The 23,159-nt window shown below is 44.5% G+C and overlaps 1 protein-coding gene across 2 annotated transcripts in view; it reads right to left on the bottom strand.

The window, feature by feature from the left end:
- Positions 1-4,033: 4,033 nt before the first annotated feature.
- arhgap5 (Rho GTPase activating protein 5) overlaps positions 4,034-23,159 on the bottom strand; it is a gene marked incomplete at its 5' end in the record, with an annotated part of 51,124 nt that continues 31,998 nt past the window's right edge. For both annotated transcript variants that reach the window (XM_080536368.1, XM_080536369.1), the window contains 4 exons: positions 4,034-5,960; positions 11,020-11,125; positions 17,948-18,079; positions 19,386-19,463. In XM_080536368.1, the coding sequence (XP_080392494.1) occupies positions 5,639-5,960; positions 11,020-11,125; positions 17,948-18,079; positions 19,386-19,463 (638 nt within the window). In that variant the 3' untranslated portion in view covers positions 4,034-5,638. The remainder of the gene's footprint in view (positions 5,961-11,019; positions 11,126-17,947; positions 18,080-19,385; positions 19,464-23,159) is intronic.

The following is a 23,159-nucleotide window of genomic DNA, read 5'->3' as shown; positions in this document are numbered from 1 at the left end:
GGGCTGTGGCCTTCATTATTGACTGTGGGATGTGATTGCATGGTTGATCTTCATTAATTTGGGCATAGGCTTATACAGGCCATGTGGGTGTCTTAACCTGTACACTTAGTTACTATCAAGTCTGCCACCAAAACCACCATCCACTGTCTAGTCAGAACGTTTTTATTTATATTTGTGCGCATCATTTTAAGATTTTATCTCTTTTATTGCCTTTATCATTACTGAAATCTGACACCTGTTTCCTCTAATAGTTGTGTATATCTGGTATAGTTTGAGCTTTTATGGTTTTTGTAAGAATAAAGTCACCTACTGACACAAGCATCCCGCTGGGACAATATATACGGAAATGTATGCACTCACTGCAATGTAAGTCGCTTTGGATAAAAGCGTCAGCTAAATGGCATATATTATATTAGAATTTCGACACATGATTGGAAAAAATGAAACTTTATTTGGAAACCATTATGGAGTAAAACCAAACTTGTTTAGAATAGTTTTTCTTCTCAAAATCATTTATTTACTATAATACATACCGTATTTTCCAGACTATAAGTCACACTTTTTTTCATAGTTTGTCTGGTCCTGCGACTTATAGTCAGGTGCGACTTATATATCAATATATAGAATTTCATACTGACAGACATGAACCAAGGAGTAAACATTACCGTCTACAGCCGACAGAGGGCGCTCTGGGCTTGTGACAACTATATGCTGCTCCTATACCACTGAATAAATGAAACATTAGCTTGTTGCGGTGATATGACACACATAGTCCTCGATTATGCATGGCCTCCACCATATGTCTGCTGCCAGTTTGAAGGTGTAGTTTCATTGCCAGATATAGCCATGCTGGCGTTTTCTTCTCTTTTTTATGCTGAGAAACACTGTCAGGCTTCTTGGATCTGTGTCTTACGGAGTTGAAAATGATTTGCTGCCCAGTGGATGTTGCAACCTGGGACATCTCAGGTCCAGGAGGTGGCTGATCAATACCTGATCCATCAAGAAGCATGTGTAGGAATGATCTTAGCATGGGAGGGATCGGATCTGCTTCACAGAAGTTTGAGAAGGAACCTGTAAAAGCCTGCTTCATGGGGAGATACTCTTGCCAGAGGACTTTGGTTGCGTTGAAGATGATGGACACATCGTTGCATGTTTTTCTTCATGTCCAAAACAACAGGTGCATGCTTCAATCTAATAATAAAACTACCTATACTACTGCTAGCTATACCTAGTTAGCTAACATTAGAAAGGTCTGTAATCAATAATAAAGTTATACCAACCTCATGTGTTCATCAAAAATGTCTGTCATCTCAAAATGTTTGTCAGATCTGGAACATTTGTCACAGCCACTGGTGCACATTAACTTGCTTAGGTTGCACCTGATTGGTCTAAATATAATGCTACTAAAGGACACATGTAACATTATGGAAGTAGCTGGACCACTTAAAACAATTTAAAATAAAAGATTTGGAAAATCACCGTATCACACTTATTTTTGAATGAAAAAAATATATATATACAATCTGCGGCATATTTTACCCCAGATTGTCATGGTAAGAAGAAAAATATTGGGTTTTCATCCTTGAAACGTATTTAATTGGATTCTCTGACCGCACAAATGTACAGTTTGACACAACATTTGTAATTATAGCTATAACAGTAGCAAATATATGGGGTGTGGTAATTGCCAATGGGCTCTGATGTATTGTTGGCGGCCATTTTGAAAAAAAGCAGATCTCACTTGTGTCTTTGGATAAAAGTGTTTCTATCACCCTAAGGTACTTGCATGCAACTTAACTTAACTTTAACTAGACCACTATCATACAACAGAATTTCCGGTTCATCTTTGTTTTTTAATAAAACTAATAAACTTACTAAAAGTTTTTAGGACTCAAACTCTCATTCAGAAAAAGACCTACAAAATTCAAGACCTCATAAAATCGTGATAAGACTTTTTATTTTTATTATATTTAATTATACTTATTAAGGGTCTTGATTTTCCCAAAATTGATTTATCAACTTTTAATACTTTTCAAGACACCGCGGATACCCTGTTTATGCTATTGTGTTGCTGAATAACTGTTAATGTGTTACGTTAAGATACCTGACTTCTATTCAGCCTGTTGTTCTGTGTGCTATTGTGTAGTTGAATAAACTTGCCTTTCCAGATTAAATGTCTGTTCTTGGTCTTGGATTTTGTGAAATACATTTCTAAATAAATGCGACTTATATATGTTTTTTTCCTCTTCATGACGCATTTTTTGACTGATGTGACTTATACTCCGGCGATTTATAGTCCGGAAAATACGGTAGTCATAGCAGGTGATGTTAAAATGGGAAGTTTGTACACCGGCGTGAATGAATGAGGCAGATCTTACAAGTAAATAATAAGGTCGCTTTATGAGTCTACACAAAAGGTTATCTAGCAGCTGCAGTCTTACCCCCTTCCCCGACCCCCAACCCTACCACTGTAGGGTCCATAGAGAAATGGAAGAAATTGTCTTGAAACTTTACCATGTCCACCTGAGGGATGATTTTCCTGAAAGCTACATAGCTTCGTAGGATGTTTCAATGAGAGTGCTATGTAGCTTCTAGGAAACTCCCCCTCTTTCTGTTAGGCTACGTTCACATGGCAGGTCTTGATGCTCAATTCCGATTTTTTACACAGATTCGATTTTTTTGTTTGGCAGTTCACATTACTTTTAAAATGTGACCTATATTTGACCTACACTCCCGTGTGAACATTCCACGGCCCTGAACAGTTTCACATGAACCTTCTGCATGTGCAGAAGGACAATACCAATGACGTCAGGATGTCACTCGCAGCATGGATAATAATAATAATACATTAGACTTATATAGCGCTTTTCTAGACACTCAAAGACGCTTTACAAACTGAAAAGATCGAGTAGTAAAATAAAAAGAAACAACAAAATAAATAAAAGAAAGTATAGGGGTCTAATTAATTTTTAGATTACTAAATCTAAATCTAAGTGTCTTTGTAGGATACAGGTCTACTCTGTATACTTCAAGTATATCTAGATTTATGATATAAATATATATGATAACATAACACGATAATGTTACAACCGGTGTCATTTTCATGTTTTTGTGCAGCGGAAGCCGCCAAAGATAGTGTAACGATCCTGTATGAGGCCCCGTTAACAGCTCCTCCAAGGGAGTTAACTCTCTTGGTCTAATGGTTAGCGCGGCCGTCGGTTATGTGGGAGGTCGGGGTTCGACTCCCGCATGGGGCGAGTTACACTAGAAGATTCCCGTTCGCTACACTGGTGTCAGAAGTGGGATGGAAGGAAGGCCATCGGAGAGCGTGTCCACGTGAGGGACTTGACATAGTGAAGCGTGAGGGCACGCTTTCCCGAACGGTGAGGATAGTGTAACGATCCTGTATGAGGCCCCGTTAACAGCTCCTCCAAGGGAGTTAACTCTCTTGGTCTAATGGTTAGCGCGGCCGTCGGTTATGTGGCAGGTCGGGGTTCGACTCCCGCATGGGGCGAGTTACACTACCAAGGACACGTTCGCTATAATATGAACAAGATACGAGCAAGTGCGTCTAGAGTGCAGGGTTACCAGATGGGGCGGGTTACTGCCGAATGGGCTACTGGATTTAGCGGTTATGGGCTGGTTAGGCTGTAAATTGTCAATCCCATCTGGCAACCCTGCTAGAGCGACGTAAAAGTCGCATTAAACGCGACTTGACAGTTCAGACGGCGGGCGCGTTGCTAAATATCAGATATGTATCCGGATTTTAAAAAGTCTGATTTCATGTGACTTGCGCTGTTCCCACGGTCATGCATAAATCAGACCCAAGTCGCGTGTCGGCCATTTGGGTCACATGTCACTGCAGTGTGAACGAAGCTCCCTCCACCCCTCTCTCATCCATCCATCCATCCATCCATCCATCCATCCATCCATCCATCGTCCGTCCGTCCTTCCAACAAAGACTACGTTTCTTTTCCAGAACTTTCTTCTAAGCAGCGACTTTTACAGCAAACAAAATTCAGTACCATCTACAAAGAAGCAATGAGTCTTTTATTCAGAAGATCATATGATAGGGAATTAGGTACACAGTCAATTAATCTAAACCCCAAATGTTTTAGTACATCATAGCACAAAGAAATCAGAGTATAGGTTTTACAAGATTATACAGAATTTCAGTACCCCGTGGTATTTCTGCTCTATCAGCATAAATCTGCTGATAAATATATATACTTATATATACTTTTATTCCTCTACTTAGGGAAACAATTCCACATATAACCAAAATATGATATTAAGAGTTGACATCTTGCAATGACATTAAAAAATGAACAATGGATACAATTTGACCCCATTTTAATGTTCCCTCAACCAAGTTAGATAAAAAATAAGATCTGAATGAAAGCGGTTAATCTTGACTGTAAGTTTCAGAGTATTTTTCTTTTTTTAATAATCGTTCATAATTCATTTAAGTGGCAAAAAGACATGCAAATTTAGTTCAACAAACGAACAGAACAACACAGACATCTCTGTGGTGGGGAGCACCGAGACGCCGTCGATTAACCAATGACAGAACAGAACGGAACATGGAGAGAGACCCAGAATGCTTTGAATGTGTAAGTTTCCATGGAGATGTGCCATCAGGGTTCTAGTGGGATCCTCCCTTTAGAAGCTCCAGAACGTTGTGGGTTCTGTGTTAGTCCTGGTTTAGGCTCAGTCTAGCCTAGTTCTGCTGCAGCTACGGGCGTGGCCTGGCAAGACTAGTCCCCGATTGGTGTACAGTACGTGACACCACCTTTCACTTTAGTCCCCTCCCTCCCTCCCCAACAGTGCGAGGCATTGGGATCGGGGGGGGGGGGGGGAGATAGAGACCACAGTTCCAGCCACCACCATCCCTCCAACCCCTCAGATAAAAACCGGACTTGTAAAAAATAAAATAATAATTAAAGAGTCCAATCGCCAAATCATAAAAAAAACAAGCAAGACAAACATGGCCTTCGGAGCCTTTAAAACAGATCGTGCAATGATGTAACGGCAAGTCCACTTGAATGAAGGGTTCCACAGTCTTTTTCTTTCCTTTTTTCTTTTTTAAAACAAACAAAGAAACAGTATAAATATATTTTTCCTTATATTGCAAGGTGTCGAGTTAGCAAATGATTCCATGCCCTCGGAGGCATGTGGCGTCTTTGACGGTAGGTGTTCGCGACCGCCACGGACAAGCCTTCCCTCTCCTCGCCCTCACGACCGAGACAGGTAATAGGTCAAACGGCACAGAAAGAAGAAAAATGCTTGTTGTTGTCGTTGTTTTTTTATTTTATTTTATTATTATTTATTTTTTTACTCCTGGGGGGGGGGGGGGGGTCAGCCCGTCAGCCTGTCAACCTGTCAATCCCCCCCAGGGTCCAGTCACATGTCCTTAGAGTGGAACAGAGAATAAAGTTGCATCATGTAGATTAGAAAGTTTGCAGTCAAGAGGGACTCCATAGGAACTGTCTGGCCTCAACTTCCCCACAACCACAACCACAACCACCACTCAGCCCCGGCACCAGCCTGGGGCCTCTGGCCTGGGGGGGGTCGGGGTGTTAGGCGAGCCTGGGGTCTGGGGCCTGGAGGTGCTTGGTGCTGGGCCGTGGGGGAGGGGCTAGATGAGAGGGTCTGGCTGCAGCTGGTGTTGGATCTGCTGGGGCTGGAGAGGGGGGGGCAGCTGGAGGGGCAGCAGGGCCTCCACCATGTTCTGGCAGTGGTGTGGCGGGGGGGTCCCCTCGTTGCTGGAGCTCTCGGCTATGTCCCCCCCGTAGAAGAAGTAAGGGCTCTGGTGGATGAAGGACTCGATGACCGACTGGTTGAGCTTGGTGGTGGAGAGGGTGTCCTTGTTCTCAAAGTCTGGCCTCATCAGCGTGGGCCAGAAGCAGATGGACAGGTTGTCTGCTGTCATCAGGGTGGTCTTACTCTGCTGGCTCACCCTGGGAGACAGAGACACAGTTACACTTCTACACTACACACTTGTACACTACCTACTAGTCTTCTACACTACACACTTGTACACTACCTACTAGTCTTCTACACTACACACTTGTACACAACCTACTAGTCTTCTACACTACACACTAGACACTTGTACACTACCTACTAGTCTTCTACACTACACACTAGACACTTGTACACTACCTACTAGTCTTCTACACTACACACTAGACACTTGTACACTACCTACTAGTCTTCTACACTACACACTAGACACTTGTACACTACCTACTAGTCTTCTACACTACATACTAGACACTTGTACACTACCTACTAGTCTTCTACACTACACACTAGACATTTGTACACTACATACTAGATACTTGTACACTACATACCAGTCTTCAACACTACATACTAGAGACTTCTATACTACATACTTGTACACTACATACCAGTCTTCAACACTACATACTAGAGACTTCTATACTACATACTAGACGCTTCTATACTACATACCAGTCTTCAATACTACATACTAGACACTTCTACACTACATACTAGACACTTCTATACTATGCTCATTGTGGGCAATTTGTAATGCATGGAATTCCTCATAAAACTTGCATGCATTCCAATATATTTAACCTTTTTTCATACTGGGGAAAATGCACACAATGAGCCCGTCCTTCGATTTCTAATTTCTACCTCCACCATCTAGTATACAAGTCTCTAGTATGTAGTGTACAAGTCTCTAGTATGCATGGATTAAAGCAAAAAAAAAAAAAAAAAACTCCTGGCCAAGTCATACTCTTATTTTAACCTCCACTATATATTTGTATTTAATAGCGTTAGCGTTTTAAGGGAAGAAGATTCTTTTGGACAGCTTGCATCAGGGATGCAAACACAAAAAAAAAAAAAAAGGGGAGAACTACCCCGAGTGGTTGCGGGCGGGAGGAGCGGTACGGTGGGGGCTAGTCTTATAAAAAGTGGTTATGACTTAATTCAATCGTTTGCTCTGAAGAAGCTCCTCTCACAAAACTGGCTACTCTTCTCTACACTCACACAACCCACCTCTGCATTGGATATGCGATTACACATAGGTACTGGCAGTTTAGGTGCAGCACTTTGCCTGATCTTCTCAGCTGCTTGGTTGCTGGGAGTGGGGTCTCCTTTCCGAGGAGTTGTTTCACACTTTGTGTTGTTATGATAGTGGTCACCTTCTGTCTGTGGAGCTCTGTCTGACAGTGTGATATGCACGCCCTTTCCTCCATAATTAATCTCTTTTGTGCATAATACACATCGAGCATGTCCTTTTTTAATAATTTTTTTAGTCAGGCAGTGGGAACTTATGGTTCACTGACTTAACCTGAACTGTGGCATCAATCTTAGCCAAAATATTGCAATGCATTGGATTCGGTGAGTAATCCCCACTCTACCTAGTTAACTATAACACTACTTTACATTGTTAGCAGGCTCACAAAACAAACTGTGTTAGTTGAATTGCGATGTGTCATTGATTTTCAACAAGGCTTAGCTTGCGCTTTTATTTTGAAATCGCGAAAACGGAATGGCGGAATGTGCCTCTCGTTGTCGTTCAGAGGACAGATGCCAAACTACTAGGGATGTCCCGATCCCACTTTTTCACTACCGATACCTGGGCTTCAGGTATCTGCGATACCGATCCAATATTTGTATTTATTTTTTTGCCCCGGAATAATAACAAATACTTCCCCAGTATATAGTCTACAACAACAGTTGGCTATTAAAGACTGCCAGCCTTTATTCATAGTGGTGGGTAGTGGTGGTCTAGTGCAGCGTTTCTCAACTGGGGTGCCGCGGCACACTGGGGCGCCGCCTGGCATCTTCAAGGGTGCCGTCAAATAATTCTATATTCTGACGTTCATATGAATGAATGAATAAATCTATAAATAAATAAATGCAATACATCATCGAAATCTGTCTCGCGCGCCCCTTTCCCATGTCACAATGTCAATACCGGATATCCTATGTTCCCCGCTCCCGAAAAAGGGTCCGATCGGGCAGGGCAGTCTCGCTCGCCGGCAGCGTGTGGAGGTGGTTGTTCTATATGGATGATCGGTGACATTATTCTCTCGTCCGACTTCGGAAGCTAAGCAGGGTTGGAAAGTTCGGGAAATAACGCACAGTTTCGTTTTCATGCAATGAATTTAATACATCCAGACAAGGATGCGCGCAGCGGGAGAGAGAGACGCATTTTCTGCATCCCTGGTGTTTACGTTGAATGGACTGGATAGGTGTTTCCAATCAAATGTGGGAATATGAAAATGAATGTGTTCCATAAATTCCCGCGTTTGTTCGGTCACTGTGTCATGTTTATACAGCACAGTTACGTGCCTGATGCCTTTGATGCACACTTGCCTTTTTCACTCCCTCCTCTCTCTCTCAATAATAATAATAATAATAATAATAAAACTTTTATTTGTATCAATAGCCGCTGAGTGTGTGTGTGTGTGTGTGTGTGTGTGTGTGTGTGTGTGTGTGTGTGTGTGTGTGTGTGTGTGTGTGGGGCTGTCTGGGTGATGCAGTGTCGTTTTTGAATAGCTATATTTTAGACTGGGGTGCCTTGAGATTTTATCAACTTTTGAAGGGTGCCGTGACTGAAAAAAGGTTGAGAAACGCTGGTCTAGTGGATAGTGAGTTGGACTTGTGATCGGAAGGTTGTGAGTTCAAATCCCGCCTGAAACCACACCACTACTAGTGTGCCCTTGAGTAAGGCACTTAGCCCTCAGTTACTCCAGGGGGAATGTCCCTGTAATTCGTAATTGTAAATCGCTTTGGATTAAAAGTGTCTGCTAAATGGCAAAATTATTATTAAATTAATTATTAAAATTATTCAAGCAACAAAAACAGTACTCTGCAGTACTCAGTGACCAACTGGTTTAAAGTTACAAAATTTAGCAGCATTCAGCATTGTAGCAAAATAAAAAGTTACTGACTGATTTCTTGTTTTAGTGCTTTCAGGTTTTTATTCTATTTATCTTCTCTTACAAATGGCAAAGCAATTATAGCACCCTTTTATAAAGTGTAGCCTGGTGACACCCGCTGGTGTCAGTCGCAGAATCGAAGGGGTCGAAAAGTGAAACTTATTGTGTCAACAACATCTGGTTTTTACATAACAGGCAACTTGAAGTTTTAAAGCAGCCACTCGATATAATATACAACAGTTTAACGATCACTACAGGATCACTACATTTAGATTCACTGTTTTCGTTTGCCGTAGGCTACCGGCAAGTGATAATGACTTGTAAACATACTTTTGTTTTAGGACGTGTTCAAAAGCAAGGACAGTGTGTTCATCTAATTATGTGTAGTTATGTGTTTTTAACATGTCCATGTTCTCTCAGCATGTTGTGATGTTATAAAAACGCAGTTAGACGTTCGTAGCTATGTACCACTGTTAGCCGCTAGCAGCGTTTGTTGTTGTGGTTTGATCAGTCACTTTTCTCCTGTCGCATTCCCATTCTTGAGGTGCACCAACATTCAAATACTCGTGCCGTTTTTCATTTTTTTCCGATTTCAATGTATGACGCATCATTTGAAAGCTTACAATCTGTAGCTTCAGACTATGTAAAAAAACGAAAGATTACTTAGGCAAATGGTTTATGATTTCACCAGCTGGTGTCAGACTCATTACACACAGGTAGCTACTAGCCAACTGTCATGCACGTGACCACTGACTACTACTGTTGTCATCATGTGAGTGACACACCAGATCAGATCGGAGGCTATTTTTTTTCATGTCCAATCTGCGATCCAGCATTCTGGACCAATATCGGGCAGATACCAATGCCGTGGATCAGATCAGGACATCCCTACAATCTACTGACATGTTTGCTGTAATTATATGACTTGGTAGTAGGCAGGCATCAGTCAATAGCTCGTTCAATAGCCTTTTCACACGAATGTGCTTTTTTTGTGCTATTTTCGGCCCAATATATTCAATGGCCGAACTTTCTGCATCCCTACTTCCCACTACACTTGCTCCCTGCATCCAGTTGTTGCACATGAACTGCATCGCTCTCATCAAATTCCCTCATTCTGAAAATGAAAGCAGTGTAACGTTAACTGCTGTTATAAACGGAATGATGACATTAGGTGCGTGTCCACTGGCGATATAGAGCTGACTACAGAGATGGTGAACGTTAGCACTAGCTAGCTATTTACCTTAGCTTGGTGCCGTTTAGCTAAATATACAGCTCGTTGGTGGACACAGCCTAAGATAACTTATCTAGCCAGCTAGCTAACGCTATAACGCTGAACTGCTCGAACCTGCTGAAAACCATGAGGTCCAGTTAAGCTAACGTAGCTAAGCTAGCTAGCCTAATAGCTTAAGTTAATATAGACTCGGTGTAGCTAAGAGAAGCTGCTCTGACACGGAATACAGTAACATTAGCAAAAAAAAACTACAGAGCTAGTATTGACGGTCCAATCAAACTGCGCTCAACGGAGTAAAGTTACCGGTTCACAGCAAGTCCTGACCCCTTACGCGCAATCCATTCAGGCTGTAGGAATACAGTATACTGTAGGAATAGTTAAGGAGATTCGCCTGTCACCGAGAATAGGCTATTATGGCCAAACGAGGGTAGGCTAGGCTATAGCCTATAAATATTATTTAATGTTTTCAGAAGCATATAGATGGACAACAGTTAGATTAACGATCAAGCTTACTGAAGGCAGGCTTCGCAGGGCTCCGTGTCTGTGCCATGCGTTATGCGCAAGTTATGCAACTATGCATAGTTGTAGCCAATAAAGGCCTATATGTAGGCTATATAATTTATATACCTAATACCGACATCAAAATAGATCGTATGCCTCTACAAATCATATTACACCAGGTAGCCAAAAAAATTAAAAGACTGATGAAGACCCGAGGGTGAAAAACATATATAATAATAAATGCGCTAGGTATGGAGCTCGTATTGCAGAGTGCGGAAACTCTCCCTCAATCTCCTCTGAGAAAAAGAAAACGAAGGTTGATGGTTGCCGAGGTGACGCGGTGCAGGAGGACAGCCTTACCTGTTGAGGTGGGTGATGACAAACTTAAACACCTCGTAGTTGACTGCCGGGAACTTCCTGACGATCTCCTTCAGCACCTGCAGTCTCTCCATGTGGTCCACGATCTCTGTGAACAAGGAGGACAGAGGCAACCATTTTACTACCTCGCTACCTCGGGAGAGGACAGAAGACAAACTAAATTTCTCCTAAATTTCGTTGTTTGGTACCTGTACTGTAGCAATGACAAATAAAGTCCATTCCATTCCATTCCATTCCAAACACACTGTCAAACACACACTGTCAAACCACACTTTGTCAAACCACACTCTGTCATTGCAACACAGAGACGACGGACCGGCCAATGGACGCCCACGCAACGACACACGCCAGGCCGAAACACTGGGCCTGAGGAGACGGAGGAACACCCTGCTCCATACCTAACTGTACTCTCTGCACATTCTCTTCAGTGAGTAATTAACTATACTGGAGTAACAACATTCCCGCAGGTGAGTAAATTGAATAAAGTAGCAAAGTTGTTCTCTCTCGGGCGTGCGACTCGGAATCGATGCGAGTGGTTGGAGTAAGAACACACTTTACACAGCAGAGCTGGAATGCTTCTAAACTAAACTCCCAAACTCTTTTGAGTATTCAACATCAACATTCACCTCATGAAGCCTTTCAAATCTCCCCTTTCAGACCATGTGATTACCCCTGGTCCTCCTGGGCTGCTGTGGATGGCATTAGTGACCAATCAAGAACACGACAACATTGTCAGACAGCAATGAGCCCAGAGAGAGAGAGGGAGAAGGAGGGAGAGAGAGAGAGAGAGGAAGAGAGGGAGAGGGAGAGAGAGGGAGAGAGAGAGCGGAAGAGGGGGAGAGAGAGAGAGAGAGAGAGAGGAAGAGGGGGGGAGAGAGAGGAAGAGGTAGAGAGAGAGGGAGGAAGATGTAAAGAGAGAGATGTAGAGAGAAAGAGGGAGAGAGGAAGAGGGAGAAAGAGAAGAAGAGAGGGAGAGAGAGAGGAAGAGGGAGAGAGAGAAAGGAAGAGAGAGAGAGGGAGAAAGAGAGGAAGAGGGAGAGAGAGAGAGGGAGAGGGAGAGAGAGAGGAAGAGGGAGAGAGAGAGAGCTACAGGTAGAGCACGTTGCAGCAAGGCCATGACAGACTTGGAGAGGCTCCAACCACCTCCACACTCCTGTATCATACTGTGATGCTACGCTAGGGCAGGTAACACCAGGCTACGCTAGGGCAGGTAACACCAGGCTAAGCTACGCTAGGGCAGGTAACACCAGGCTACGCTAGGGCAGGTAACACCAGGCTACGCTTGGGCAGGAAACATCAGGCTACGCTAGGGCAGGTAACACCAGGCTACGCTAGGGCAGGTAACACCAGGCTACGCTAGGGCAGGTAACACCAGGCTATGCTACGCTAGGGCAGGTAACACCAGGCTACTCTATGCTAGGGCAGGTAACACCAGGCTACGCTACGCTAGGTCAGGTAACACCAGGCTAAGCTGCGCTACCCTTCCACCATCATCAGAGAAAAGGATCTTTTCTCTGAACTGCCCCTCTCCCTGAGAGACAACCTCCAGGTCTACCACTCTCTCTCTCTCATCCCGATTGCTCTATCTTTTCTCACTCCTTCCCTCCCATTTTCCTCACTCTCTCTGTCTCCACCCCTCCCTCTCTGAACTGCCTCTGTCCCTGAGAGACAGGCTCCAGGGCTCTCTTTCTCTCTGATCCCTCTCTCTCCCTCCTCCATCTCTCTCTCCCTCCCTCCATCTCTCTCTCCCTGCTCCATCTCTCTCTCCCTCCTCCATCTCTCTCAGAGGGGAGGAGGAGGAGAGGCAGGCCTATTTCTAGGACAGTAATCCACAGCAGGCCGCTTCCATAGTGATCAGTAATACATTACTGCAGGCCCAGGATTATAATACTACAGCTGACACACACACACAGACACACAGGCACACGCAAACGCACACGCACAACGCATGGAAATGGCATCCTAAGGCAGGAATTAGTTGGAGGAGATGAGAGGGGTGCGTGATGCGGCTTTTAGGTGTGAATTGTTATTATTGGAATATTAATATAGGCTTGTTTTATACTGTAGAAACTGAGGGAGAAGAGGGACTGTGTATGTATGGATACAGTAAGAGGGAGGTGTGTGTGTGTGTGTGTGTGTGTGTGTAGAGAGAGGCCTGACATTGCAGGACATGGATCTCATTACCTATTCCCCTGTGATTTCTACCTGACTGGGTTGAGGAGGAGGAGAGGATGATGGGGCAGAACTCTCAGCCACGCCCACCTGATGACTCACCCAGCCGGGGCCCAGAGACTGAACCCTGCCCTGGTCTAGGCTAGGCTTCAGCTCAGCGGGCTAACACAGGTGTGTGGCAGGCAGACCAACCCTGCTAATTGCACTTGACACACTAGAGAACAACTCCCCAAACTAGCTCTAGAGTTAGACCTGTGCCTCCAACCTCCTACAGCGTGACTCTTTCACATCTGCTATTCGTTACACTGTGTAGAATATCTCCCCTCGCCCTCCCTGGCACCAGACCAGCACCATCCATCCTTGTTACGTTCCACTAAATGACTCTAAAAAGGTGAAAGCCAAACCAGACCCCTGTGCGTGTGTGTGTGTGTGTGTGTGTGTGTGTAGGTGTGTGTGTGACTAGAACACAGGACCCAGCTCTGTTTAGAAACGGACTGGAGCAGGAGTAAGAGGGAGGTGTGTGTGACGTAGCTCTGCTGTGGTAGGAGGAGGACGTGGCTGGTGTGACCGCTGGTACTGGTCTGACTGGTTTATACCTTCCACCTCCGTTGTGTCTCGGGGCGGGTTTACCAGTGTTTGGTCTAGGTACACACTAGGTACACACTAGGTACACACGTGAACCCATAGGTTTACCAGTGTTTGGTCCAGGTACACACGTGAACCTGTAGGTTTACCAGTGTTTGGTCTAGGTACACACATGAACCCGTAGGTTTACCAGTATTTGGTCTAGGTACACACGTGAACCCGTAGGTTTACCAGTGTTTGGTCTAGGTACACACGTGAACCCGTAGGTTTACCAGTATTTGGTCTAGGTACACACATGAACCCGTAGGTTTTTGTTTGAAATAGCTTTTGATTTAAGTAAATATGACCTCCTAATATGACCTCCTAACCCTAAATTCATCAAATTACCATTTGTAGTTCTTTACAACCTATAAAATGTTTTGAAACTCTGTTGTGCATAATAATTTGGAACAGTGGATTTTAAGTTTTTTATTAAAAAAAAAAATACTGTTATCATTGGGAGGTTTGTTCAATAAAATTTGAATTATACTCTAACGGTTGATGACTTGAAAATTATACTGATTGTCATTTGCATCGACTATTTAGGAAAATCTGAGAAAAATATCATTTGCATAATAATTTGGAACGGGCTGTAGGAGGGGTGGCTCCCCTGGTGCTAGGAAAGAAAAAAACTAACTAAAAAAGACAAGAAGGGAAGGAGCTGGTTTACATAAATAAAGGCTATGTACACTATCCACTATACTATACTGTACAGATAGACGACTAGATAGACGACTAGGGTTGTCATATTGCACATAGTGTTATTGCACATTCATTTAAAGTGTCGCAGTTTGCAGGCTTGAAATGTACATATTTGTGCCTCAGCACTACACCTGATTTTTTTTCAGTCCAGCAGCTGCCATCAATCCGTCCAGACTGTCCAGGGCCCAGAACCTAGGTCTTTGCTGTGTTCAGGGCCTGGATGGCCCTGGGGTAGAAGCTGTGCTTCAGTCTGTTTGTCCTTGCGGCCATGGTCCTGTACCGCCTTTTCGAGGGCAGCCGGGTAAAGTGTACGTACCCAGGGTGGGTTGGGTCTCTGGAGATCTTGGAGGCCTTCCTGAGACAGCGTGTGTTGTACAGCTCTTCCAGAGAGGGGAGGGGGGCGCCGGTGATCTTCTGGGCTGTTCTCACGACTCTCTGTAGCGCATTTCTCTCCGCGGTTGTGCAGCTGGAGAACCACACGCAGATGCAGTAGGTGAGGATGCTCTCCACTCCGCCGCGGTAGTAGGCCACCAGTATCTCCTGCTTGTTGTGTTCCTTCCTGAGGACTCTCAGGAAGTAGAGCCGCTGTTGTGCCTTCTTGATGGTGACTGCTGTGTTGTTCTTCCAGGACAGGTCATCCTGTATGTGCACCCCCAGGAATCGGAGGGCTGAGGGCTTTATGTTTATAAATCTGTGCCATTAGACAATTATGTCAAAACAAAACAAAAGTCAAAATGACAATAAAAAATTCAAGAGAGGTGTCGTATTTTGCCAGAGAAGGCAAAATCTTTTTGCAAAAGAATTGCTGAGGTGGGAGTTTTATTTTTATTTATTTGAGTGTATATTTCACTGTAATATTATATATATGTATATTGTGCCTCAGTCAGCAGGAGTTTTATTTTAATTTATTTTAATTTGAGTGTATATTTAACTAATATATATTGTGCCTCAGCAATAAAAAAGTGAAAAGCTGTTTAATGTTGTCGACCGTGTTATTATTATATATATATATGTCATTTTAAAAAATCAAAAGTACCGAATTAAGTACCGTTTCGGTACCGGTACCGTTTTTAAAGTATCGGTTAGGTACCGGTACCGGATAAAACCCAAACGATACCCAACCCTAGTCGTTGTACACACGTGAACCTGTAGGTTTACCAGTGTTTGGTCCAGGTACACGTGAACCCGTAGGTTTACCAGTGTTTGGTCCAGGTACACACGTGAACCTGTAGGTTTACCAGTGTTTGGTCGAGGTACACACGTGAATCTGTCGGTTTACCAGTGTTTGGTCCAGGTACACGTGAACCCGTAGATTTACCAGTGTTGTCTGCGGTGAGAAGCCCGGCGGGCCAGTGTGGAAGGTTAGACGTCAGCCTTGAAGCCCTGTGTCTTAGCAACGTAGCTCAGCTGTGAGGTGAGGCAGTGCTGTGGTGGGGACACAGGGACAGCCCCTCTACCTAGCTCTGTGGAGGGGGGGGGGGGGAGAACTAGCTAACCAGCCCCTCTACCTAGCTCTGGGGGGGTGAACTAGCTAACCAGCCCCTCTACCTAGCTCTGCGGAGGGGGGGGGGGGGGGGGAGAGAACTAGCTAACCAGCCCCTCTACCTAGCTCTGTGGAGGGGGGGGGGACCAGCTGACCAGCCCCCTGCTACCTAGCTCTGTGGAGGGGACGACGACGACGACTAGCTAACCAGCCCCTACCTAAAAAAACAACAACTAAAAACCGAAAGATTACTTAGGCAAATGGTTTATGATTTCACCAGATTTTCACCAGCTGGTGTCAGACTCATTACACACAGGTAGCTACTAGCCAACTGTCATGCACGTGACCACTGACTACCTACTGTTGTCATCACGTGAGTGACACACCAGATCGGCCACGCAGATCGCAGCATTATTTTTTTTTATGTGCGATCTGCGATCCAGCATTCTGGACCAATATCGCACAGATACCGATACCGTGGATCGGATCGGGACATCCCTAATGAAAAGATGGTACATAACTTAGCCAAAACAAAAAGCATCATCTTTGGGTCAAATCAATCTCTCAGAGCAGAGCCAGAGCTGAGACTGTGTATTGAAGGAACATCTATTCAGCAAGTAAAAGAAACTAAGCTATTGGGAATCATCCTTGATGACAAACTGTTCTGGTCAAAGCACATTGACACTATTGTCAATAAAATGGGCAAAGCACTAGCCGTAGTCAGACGATGCAGAAACTATCTTGCACCTGATCTAAGGAAACTGGTTGTTACTTCTCTGGTTCTGTCACAGCTGGATTACTGCCAGATAGTTTGGGCTAATACTACAAAGAAAGACCTGAGCAAACTACAGTTAGTACAGAACTGCTCTACAGTGTCCAGCTCTACACTGCTTTACAGTGTCCAGCTCTACACTGCTCTACAGTGTCCATATAGAACTAGCATACATAGTATGCATGCTGGTCTCCAATGGCTAAAAGTTGAAGACAGGATGGCCGCTGCACTTCTTTTGTCAACATGGAGCCTTTACAGTCTAAAACTCCGTAAGATCAGTATACCAAACTAAATAATAACTTGGCTTCACATACCTATGTCACTAGACGAGTAACGGAAGGAGGGTTTTCACTCCCTAAAGCTAATACCAATTTTCTTAGACGCACGGTGGGATACAGAGCCATGAAGTCATGGAACCTACTACCAACAGAAATGATAAACGTTACAAGTAAACATATGTTCAAAAAGCAGATAAGGAAACACCTGGATACAGCAAACCTGTGACACTAGATGGTGACGCACCGTAGATGGAAATGTGTAGTCCTCTCTAACATGGTTGTAGTTTGTTGTATTTTTATGTAACTAGAATAAGTGTTTCATATTATGCCAAATGTAAAATTGTATAATGTATGATATATTTTAATGTTTGATATTTGTAATTTAAGTATGTTTTGTTAAATGTTATTTGTTATGTATGTTTTAAATGTGGACCCCACTAAAAGTAGCTCATGCCTATGGGTATAGCAAATGGGGATCCAATAAATAAACAAATAAACCTAGGTCTGTGGAGGGGGGGGGGGGGACTAGCTAACCAGCCTCTCTACCTAGCTCTGTGGAGGGGGGTGGGGGGGGACTAGCTAACCAGCCTCTCTACCTAGCTCTGGGGGGGGGGGGGGGGGGAGAACTAGCTAACCAGCCCCTCTACCTAGCTCTGTGGAGGGAGGGAGGGAGGGACAGAACTAGAGAGCTGACCTCACCCACCCTGCTCTAGCTCCTAAGGATGTAGCAGCCTCCCCCCTCTCTCCTCCTCCTCCTCTCCCCCACAGCTGGTAGCTAGTGACACTGTGTCCTCCAGAGAGCATGTGTCCAGAGGGTAGGGACTAGCGTGTGTGTGTGTGTGTGTGTGTGTGTGTGCGTGTGTGCGTGCGTGTACTCACTGGCTGCCTCCACCAGCTCTGGGTGCAGGGTGTAGGGGATGAGGGGGTCCGGGAGGTCAGCGAAGAAGGCCTTGAGCGCCCCGGCCACCGCGTTCACCGCTACGTCCATCACATACAGGTCCACACTGTGGTCTGCAGAGAGAGAGACAGAGAGAGGGGGGAAGGGGAGGGAGTGAGAGAGAGAGAGAGAGAGAGAGAGGGGGGGAAGGGTGGGAGAGAGAGAGAGGGAAGGGTGTGTGAGAGAGAGAGAGCGGGAGAAGGGGAGGGAGTGAGAGAGAGAGAGGGAGAAATGAAGTGGGAGAGAGAAATTAAAGAGTGAAAGAGAGGGAGATGGATGGAGAGAACAAGAGAGAGAAAGAAAGGGAGTGGGAGAGAGGGGGAGCTGGTAAGAGCAGGGCCTAAGGTGAAGTGACAGCTGTCACAGTGGATCTCTCACAGTAACAAGTCTCAGACCGCAGAAACACACAGAGACAAAAATGCACTTAATTCACCACTTCCTCTGGAAGAGAGAGAGAGAGAGAGAGAGAGAGTGTGAAGCCAGGCAGAGAGAGGAGATGGAGGGAGAGGGGAAAGACAGATAGACTTAGTCTATTGGTTCCAGGCCAGCAGGTATATTGAGGCCTGTAAAGGTCTGGTGGACTAGAAGGTCTAACACAGACTCCCCTCCTCCTCTCCTCCTCTCCTCAGCTCACTGGCTACAGCTGACTGCTATTGAATTTGAAAGATGGATGAACACAAAGAGAAAAGGCTCACAATGGGTCCACAGAGAGAGAGAGAAAGAGAGAGAGAGAGAGAGAGCGAACTAACATCCATCGCTCCCGTTTCCTCCAAGGAAATACAGCACAGAGCCTATGCAATAATTCAGTTCTAAGCAGGAAAAAAAAGTAGAATTGATTGCTGGTGGAAGTCAGGCTATACGGCCAAGCAGTCCATTTTGACCCAGAGTCTACGGACCATATTTATGGCTCAACTGCCACAGCTCATATTTATATACTCTCAAGGCAGTAGAGTGGGGAATTATGATTGTTATTCAGCGGTGACTATATCAATATCTAAATCACATCAGGTGACATCCCCATCTGTCTCCTTATTGACAGGTTAATAAAAGCAGCCAATCCCCAGTGTGGTTCAAACGGCTCATTGATTCACAGTAATTCATTCAGCGTGTCTTGTATCACCTCTGACCACCTTCATCTTCGACAACCATGGGGACATTAAAACTGTCATCACCGAAGTGTGTATGTGTGGTCCCCTAATTGTTTTCTTTCAATCCTCTTCTTCCACAGACACGTAGGGGATTTAACATTTTCTGTTTTTAGTTTCTGTTTCTTAATAGAAGACAAAAAAAAGAGGAAAAAACCCCTGAAAGAATGGTTACCACGGCACCAGGAGAGGACAGATGATGTGCGTGTTTATGTAAATGAAGGCAGGCAGGTACCATGATCAAACTGCTTCTGGATGTTGTCCTGGTCCGTTTTGTTCCCGCTGACGCGATACAGCCCCTCTGTTGTCAAGCCTGCAACAGCAACACACGACAAGAGAACACGTCTTTAGAGACCCACATCACAACAGTAGCATTAGAACACTACGCTGAACACTTAACCTGCTGTCAACAGTGTTCTGATGTTCACCAGTGAGCAGGGAGAGAGAGGGAGAGAGAGAGAGAGAGACGTCGACAGAGACAGAGAGAGAGAGAGAGAGAGAGAGAGAGAGAGAGAGAGAGAGAGAGAAAGTCCCCACGCTGGCTCCCGACTGCAGCAGTAACTCAACATCAGAGAGGGGAGCATGAAAACGCAGACTCTGCTCCTTTTTTCCTATCGTTCACTGTGCTGCCCATCATAATGAAACCCTACAGCTGGGATCTGGAGTGGCACAGAGCATGGCCGGGCCTTCTCTCTGCTGGGGCGAGGGAGAGAGAGAGGGGGGGCTGGGGAGGGAGGGAGGGGGGCTGGGAGGGAGAGGGGCCCTAAAGCTAGGACGAGCACCACCTGCATCTCTAACCTAGTAACATGAGACCCGTGTGTATGAGGCGACCATCTTCTCTCAGCCAACCAACAACTCTCTAACACACGTGCCTCTTCTCTCAGCCAATCAACAGCCGCTGTGCGACCAACACCAACAACACACGTGTTTGATACCGCTCCTCGTTCTGTGCAGCCTGTCCTCCGATTTCTACCTCCGCCGGCCTCCCCTGTTGCAGCCAGAGTTAGCAGCATGACATCGCTGTACAAATACGCTGGTCACTTCCTGTTGTTGTTGATGTTTTTCAGCAGTAAGACTCCCCTGTAATTTATCCTGAAAACTCATAGAAGTGTTTGAGAAGCAGCTGAATAGTTGTCAAATAGCTGTCAAATAAATAAAAGCCAACTTTAGTTTAGTTTATTTTAGTTCAGAATATTTCATACACCAACGCAATACAACGTGCTTTTCGAAAATTATTTTCGAACAGCTGATCTGAGAGCAGTGCTTAGGAGCATCCATGTAGGGGTTGAGCGGTAGTCAGTCCGCTAGCAGCTGATCTGGGAGCGGTGTTTAGGAGCACCTCATCGCCATGGTAATAACGGCTGCTCTGTCCTGTGACCGTCCTGTGTTGCTGCAGTGTGTGTGACCTTGCAGCACAGCCAGCGAGCTGAGGCAGAGTGTGTTTGTGTGTGTGTGTGTGCATCCTAGGTGCTGATATGGAAATACACAGCTTCTCTCTCTCTCACACACCCCTCTATCTCAACCAATGTGAACGTATTACAGTATAGAGTTCTCACATTCCTGACATACTCTGACATGTTACTGCAGGTCCTGTGTTACAGCAGCCAGCCAGGCTGACACACACACACACACACACACACACACACACACACACACACAATGTTGAAGTTCACATGCACACTATAGACAGACTGCAGCACATGTGCAGAGGAACGGGTAGGAGCTGAATTTCTAGCTGTTAATTGTCAGGTTGTGATCCAGGTGAATCACACACTAAACACTCACTCCATACTAAACACTACACACTAAACACTCACTCCATACTAAACACTCCACACTAAACACTAAACACTCCACACTACACACTAAACACTCACTCCATACTAAACACTCCACACTAAACACTAAACACTCCACACTAAACACTAAACACTCCACACTAAACACTAAACACTCACTCCATACTAAACACTCCACTCTAAACACTTAACACTCACTCCATACTAAACACTCCACACTAAACACTCCACACTAAACACTAAACACTCACTCCACACTAAACACTCCACACTAAACACTAGGGATGTCCCGATCCCATTTTTTCACTACCGATACCGATACCTGGGCTCCAGGTATCTGCGGTTCTCTCAGCATGTTGTGATGATATAAAAACGCAGTTAGACGTTCCTAGCGATGTACCACTGTTAGCCGCTAGCTGTTAGCATTTGTTGTTTGATCAGTCACTTTTCTCCTGTCGCATTCCCATTCGGTGCACCAACATTCAAATATCTGTGTCGTCTTGACTTATTTCCTGATTTCAATGTATGACGCATCATTTGAAAGCTTACCATCTGTAGTTTCAGACTATATAAATAACCGAAAAATTACTTAAGCAAATGGTTTATGATTTCACCAGCTGGCATCATGACATTGTCAGACTCATTACACACAGGTAGCTACTAGCCAACTCTCATGCACGTGACCACTGACTACTACTGTTTTTTTTCTGGTGTTTTCTGATCCAGCATTCAGGACCAATATCGCAGCGATATCCAATATCAATATCGGATCGGGACATCCCTACTAAACACTCCACACTGCACACTAAACACTCCATACTAAACACTCCACACTAAACACTCCACACTAAACACTCCACACTAAACACTCCACACTTAACACTCAACACTCCACACTCAACACTCAACACTCCACACTAAACACTCCACACTAAACACTCCACACTAAACACTCCACACTAAACACTCCACACTAAACACTCCACACTAAATACTAAACACTCCACACTCCACACTTAACACTCAACACTCCACACTAAACACTCCACACTAAACACTCCACACTAAACACTCCACACTCAACACTAAACACTCCACACTAAACACTCCACACTAAACACTCCACACTCCACACTAAACACTCCACACTAAATACTAAACACTCCACACTAAATACTAAACACTCCACACTAAACACTCCACACTAAACACTCCACACTAAACACTAAACACTCCACACTAAATACTAAACACTCCACACTAACTACTAAACACTCCACACTAAACACTCCACACTAAACACTCCACACTAAACACTCCACACTAAACACTCCACACTAAATACTAAACACTCCACACTAAATACTAAACACTCCACACTAAACACTCCACACTAAACACTCCACACTAAACACTAAACACTCCACACTAAATACTAAACACTCCACACTAACTACTAAACACTCCACACTAAACACTAAACACTCCACACTAAATACTTAACACTCCACACTACATATTAAACACCAAACACTCCACACTAAACACTTAACACTCCACACTAAACACACCAAAGTCGACTACACATTCATCAAGGCCTTGGGTCTGAACAGGATTATTGGAAAGATTTGCATTTCCCAATCTGCCCTTGCACAATCTATTCCTGAGAGGGAGTGTGCGTGTGGGAGTGTGTGTGTGTCCTGGCATTGTCAGCAGAATGCAACCTCACAGGCAGAGGCATGAACACTGCTGCGCGTGCACACACACACTATACAGACACACTACACACACACTACGCACACACAACACACACAACACACACACACACAACACACACACATGACATGATAAGATAAGAAGATAACAGGTTCCATGTTACAGAGGTCCCTGGTCATGCTGCCAGTCAAGGCTTCGCTTCTCATTTCCTGCAAACAATATTTCATTAGAAGTAGGGCTGCAACTAACGATTATTTTGATAAATCGGATATATCGGATAAAAATGAAAAAAACAGATTTCTTTTGCAAATTTGATTTTATGTTTTCTAAATCAGCCAGGCCTATACATGTGCAAAATGAATAAGTATTAATAAAAATATATAAATAATATAAATAAAAAAGGCTTTGCTACATCAAATAGGTTTAACAGGCCATGGACTATGGCGGACATTGGCGGTAGATTGTTTCAATAAAGTAGTTGAACTCTAGCTCAA

This window comes from Nansenia antarctica, assembly GCF_963989245.1.
Source record: "Nansenia antarctica genome assembly, chromosome: 1".
In the NCBI taxonomy this organism is placed as follows: Eukaryota; Metazoa; Chordata; class Actinopteri; order Argentiniformes; family Microstomatidae; genus Nansenia; species Nansenia antarctica.
The sequence above is the reverse complement of the archived record's forward strand: the minus strand, read 5'-3'. Positions and strand labels throughout refer to the sequence as shown.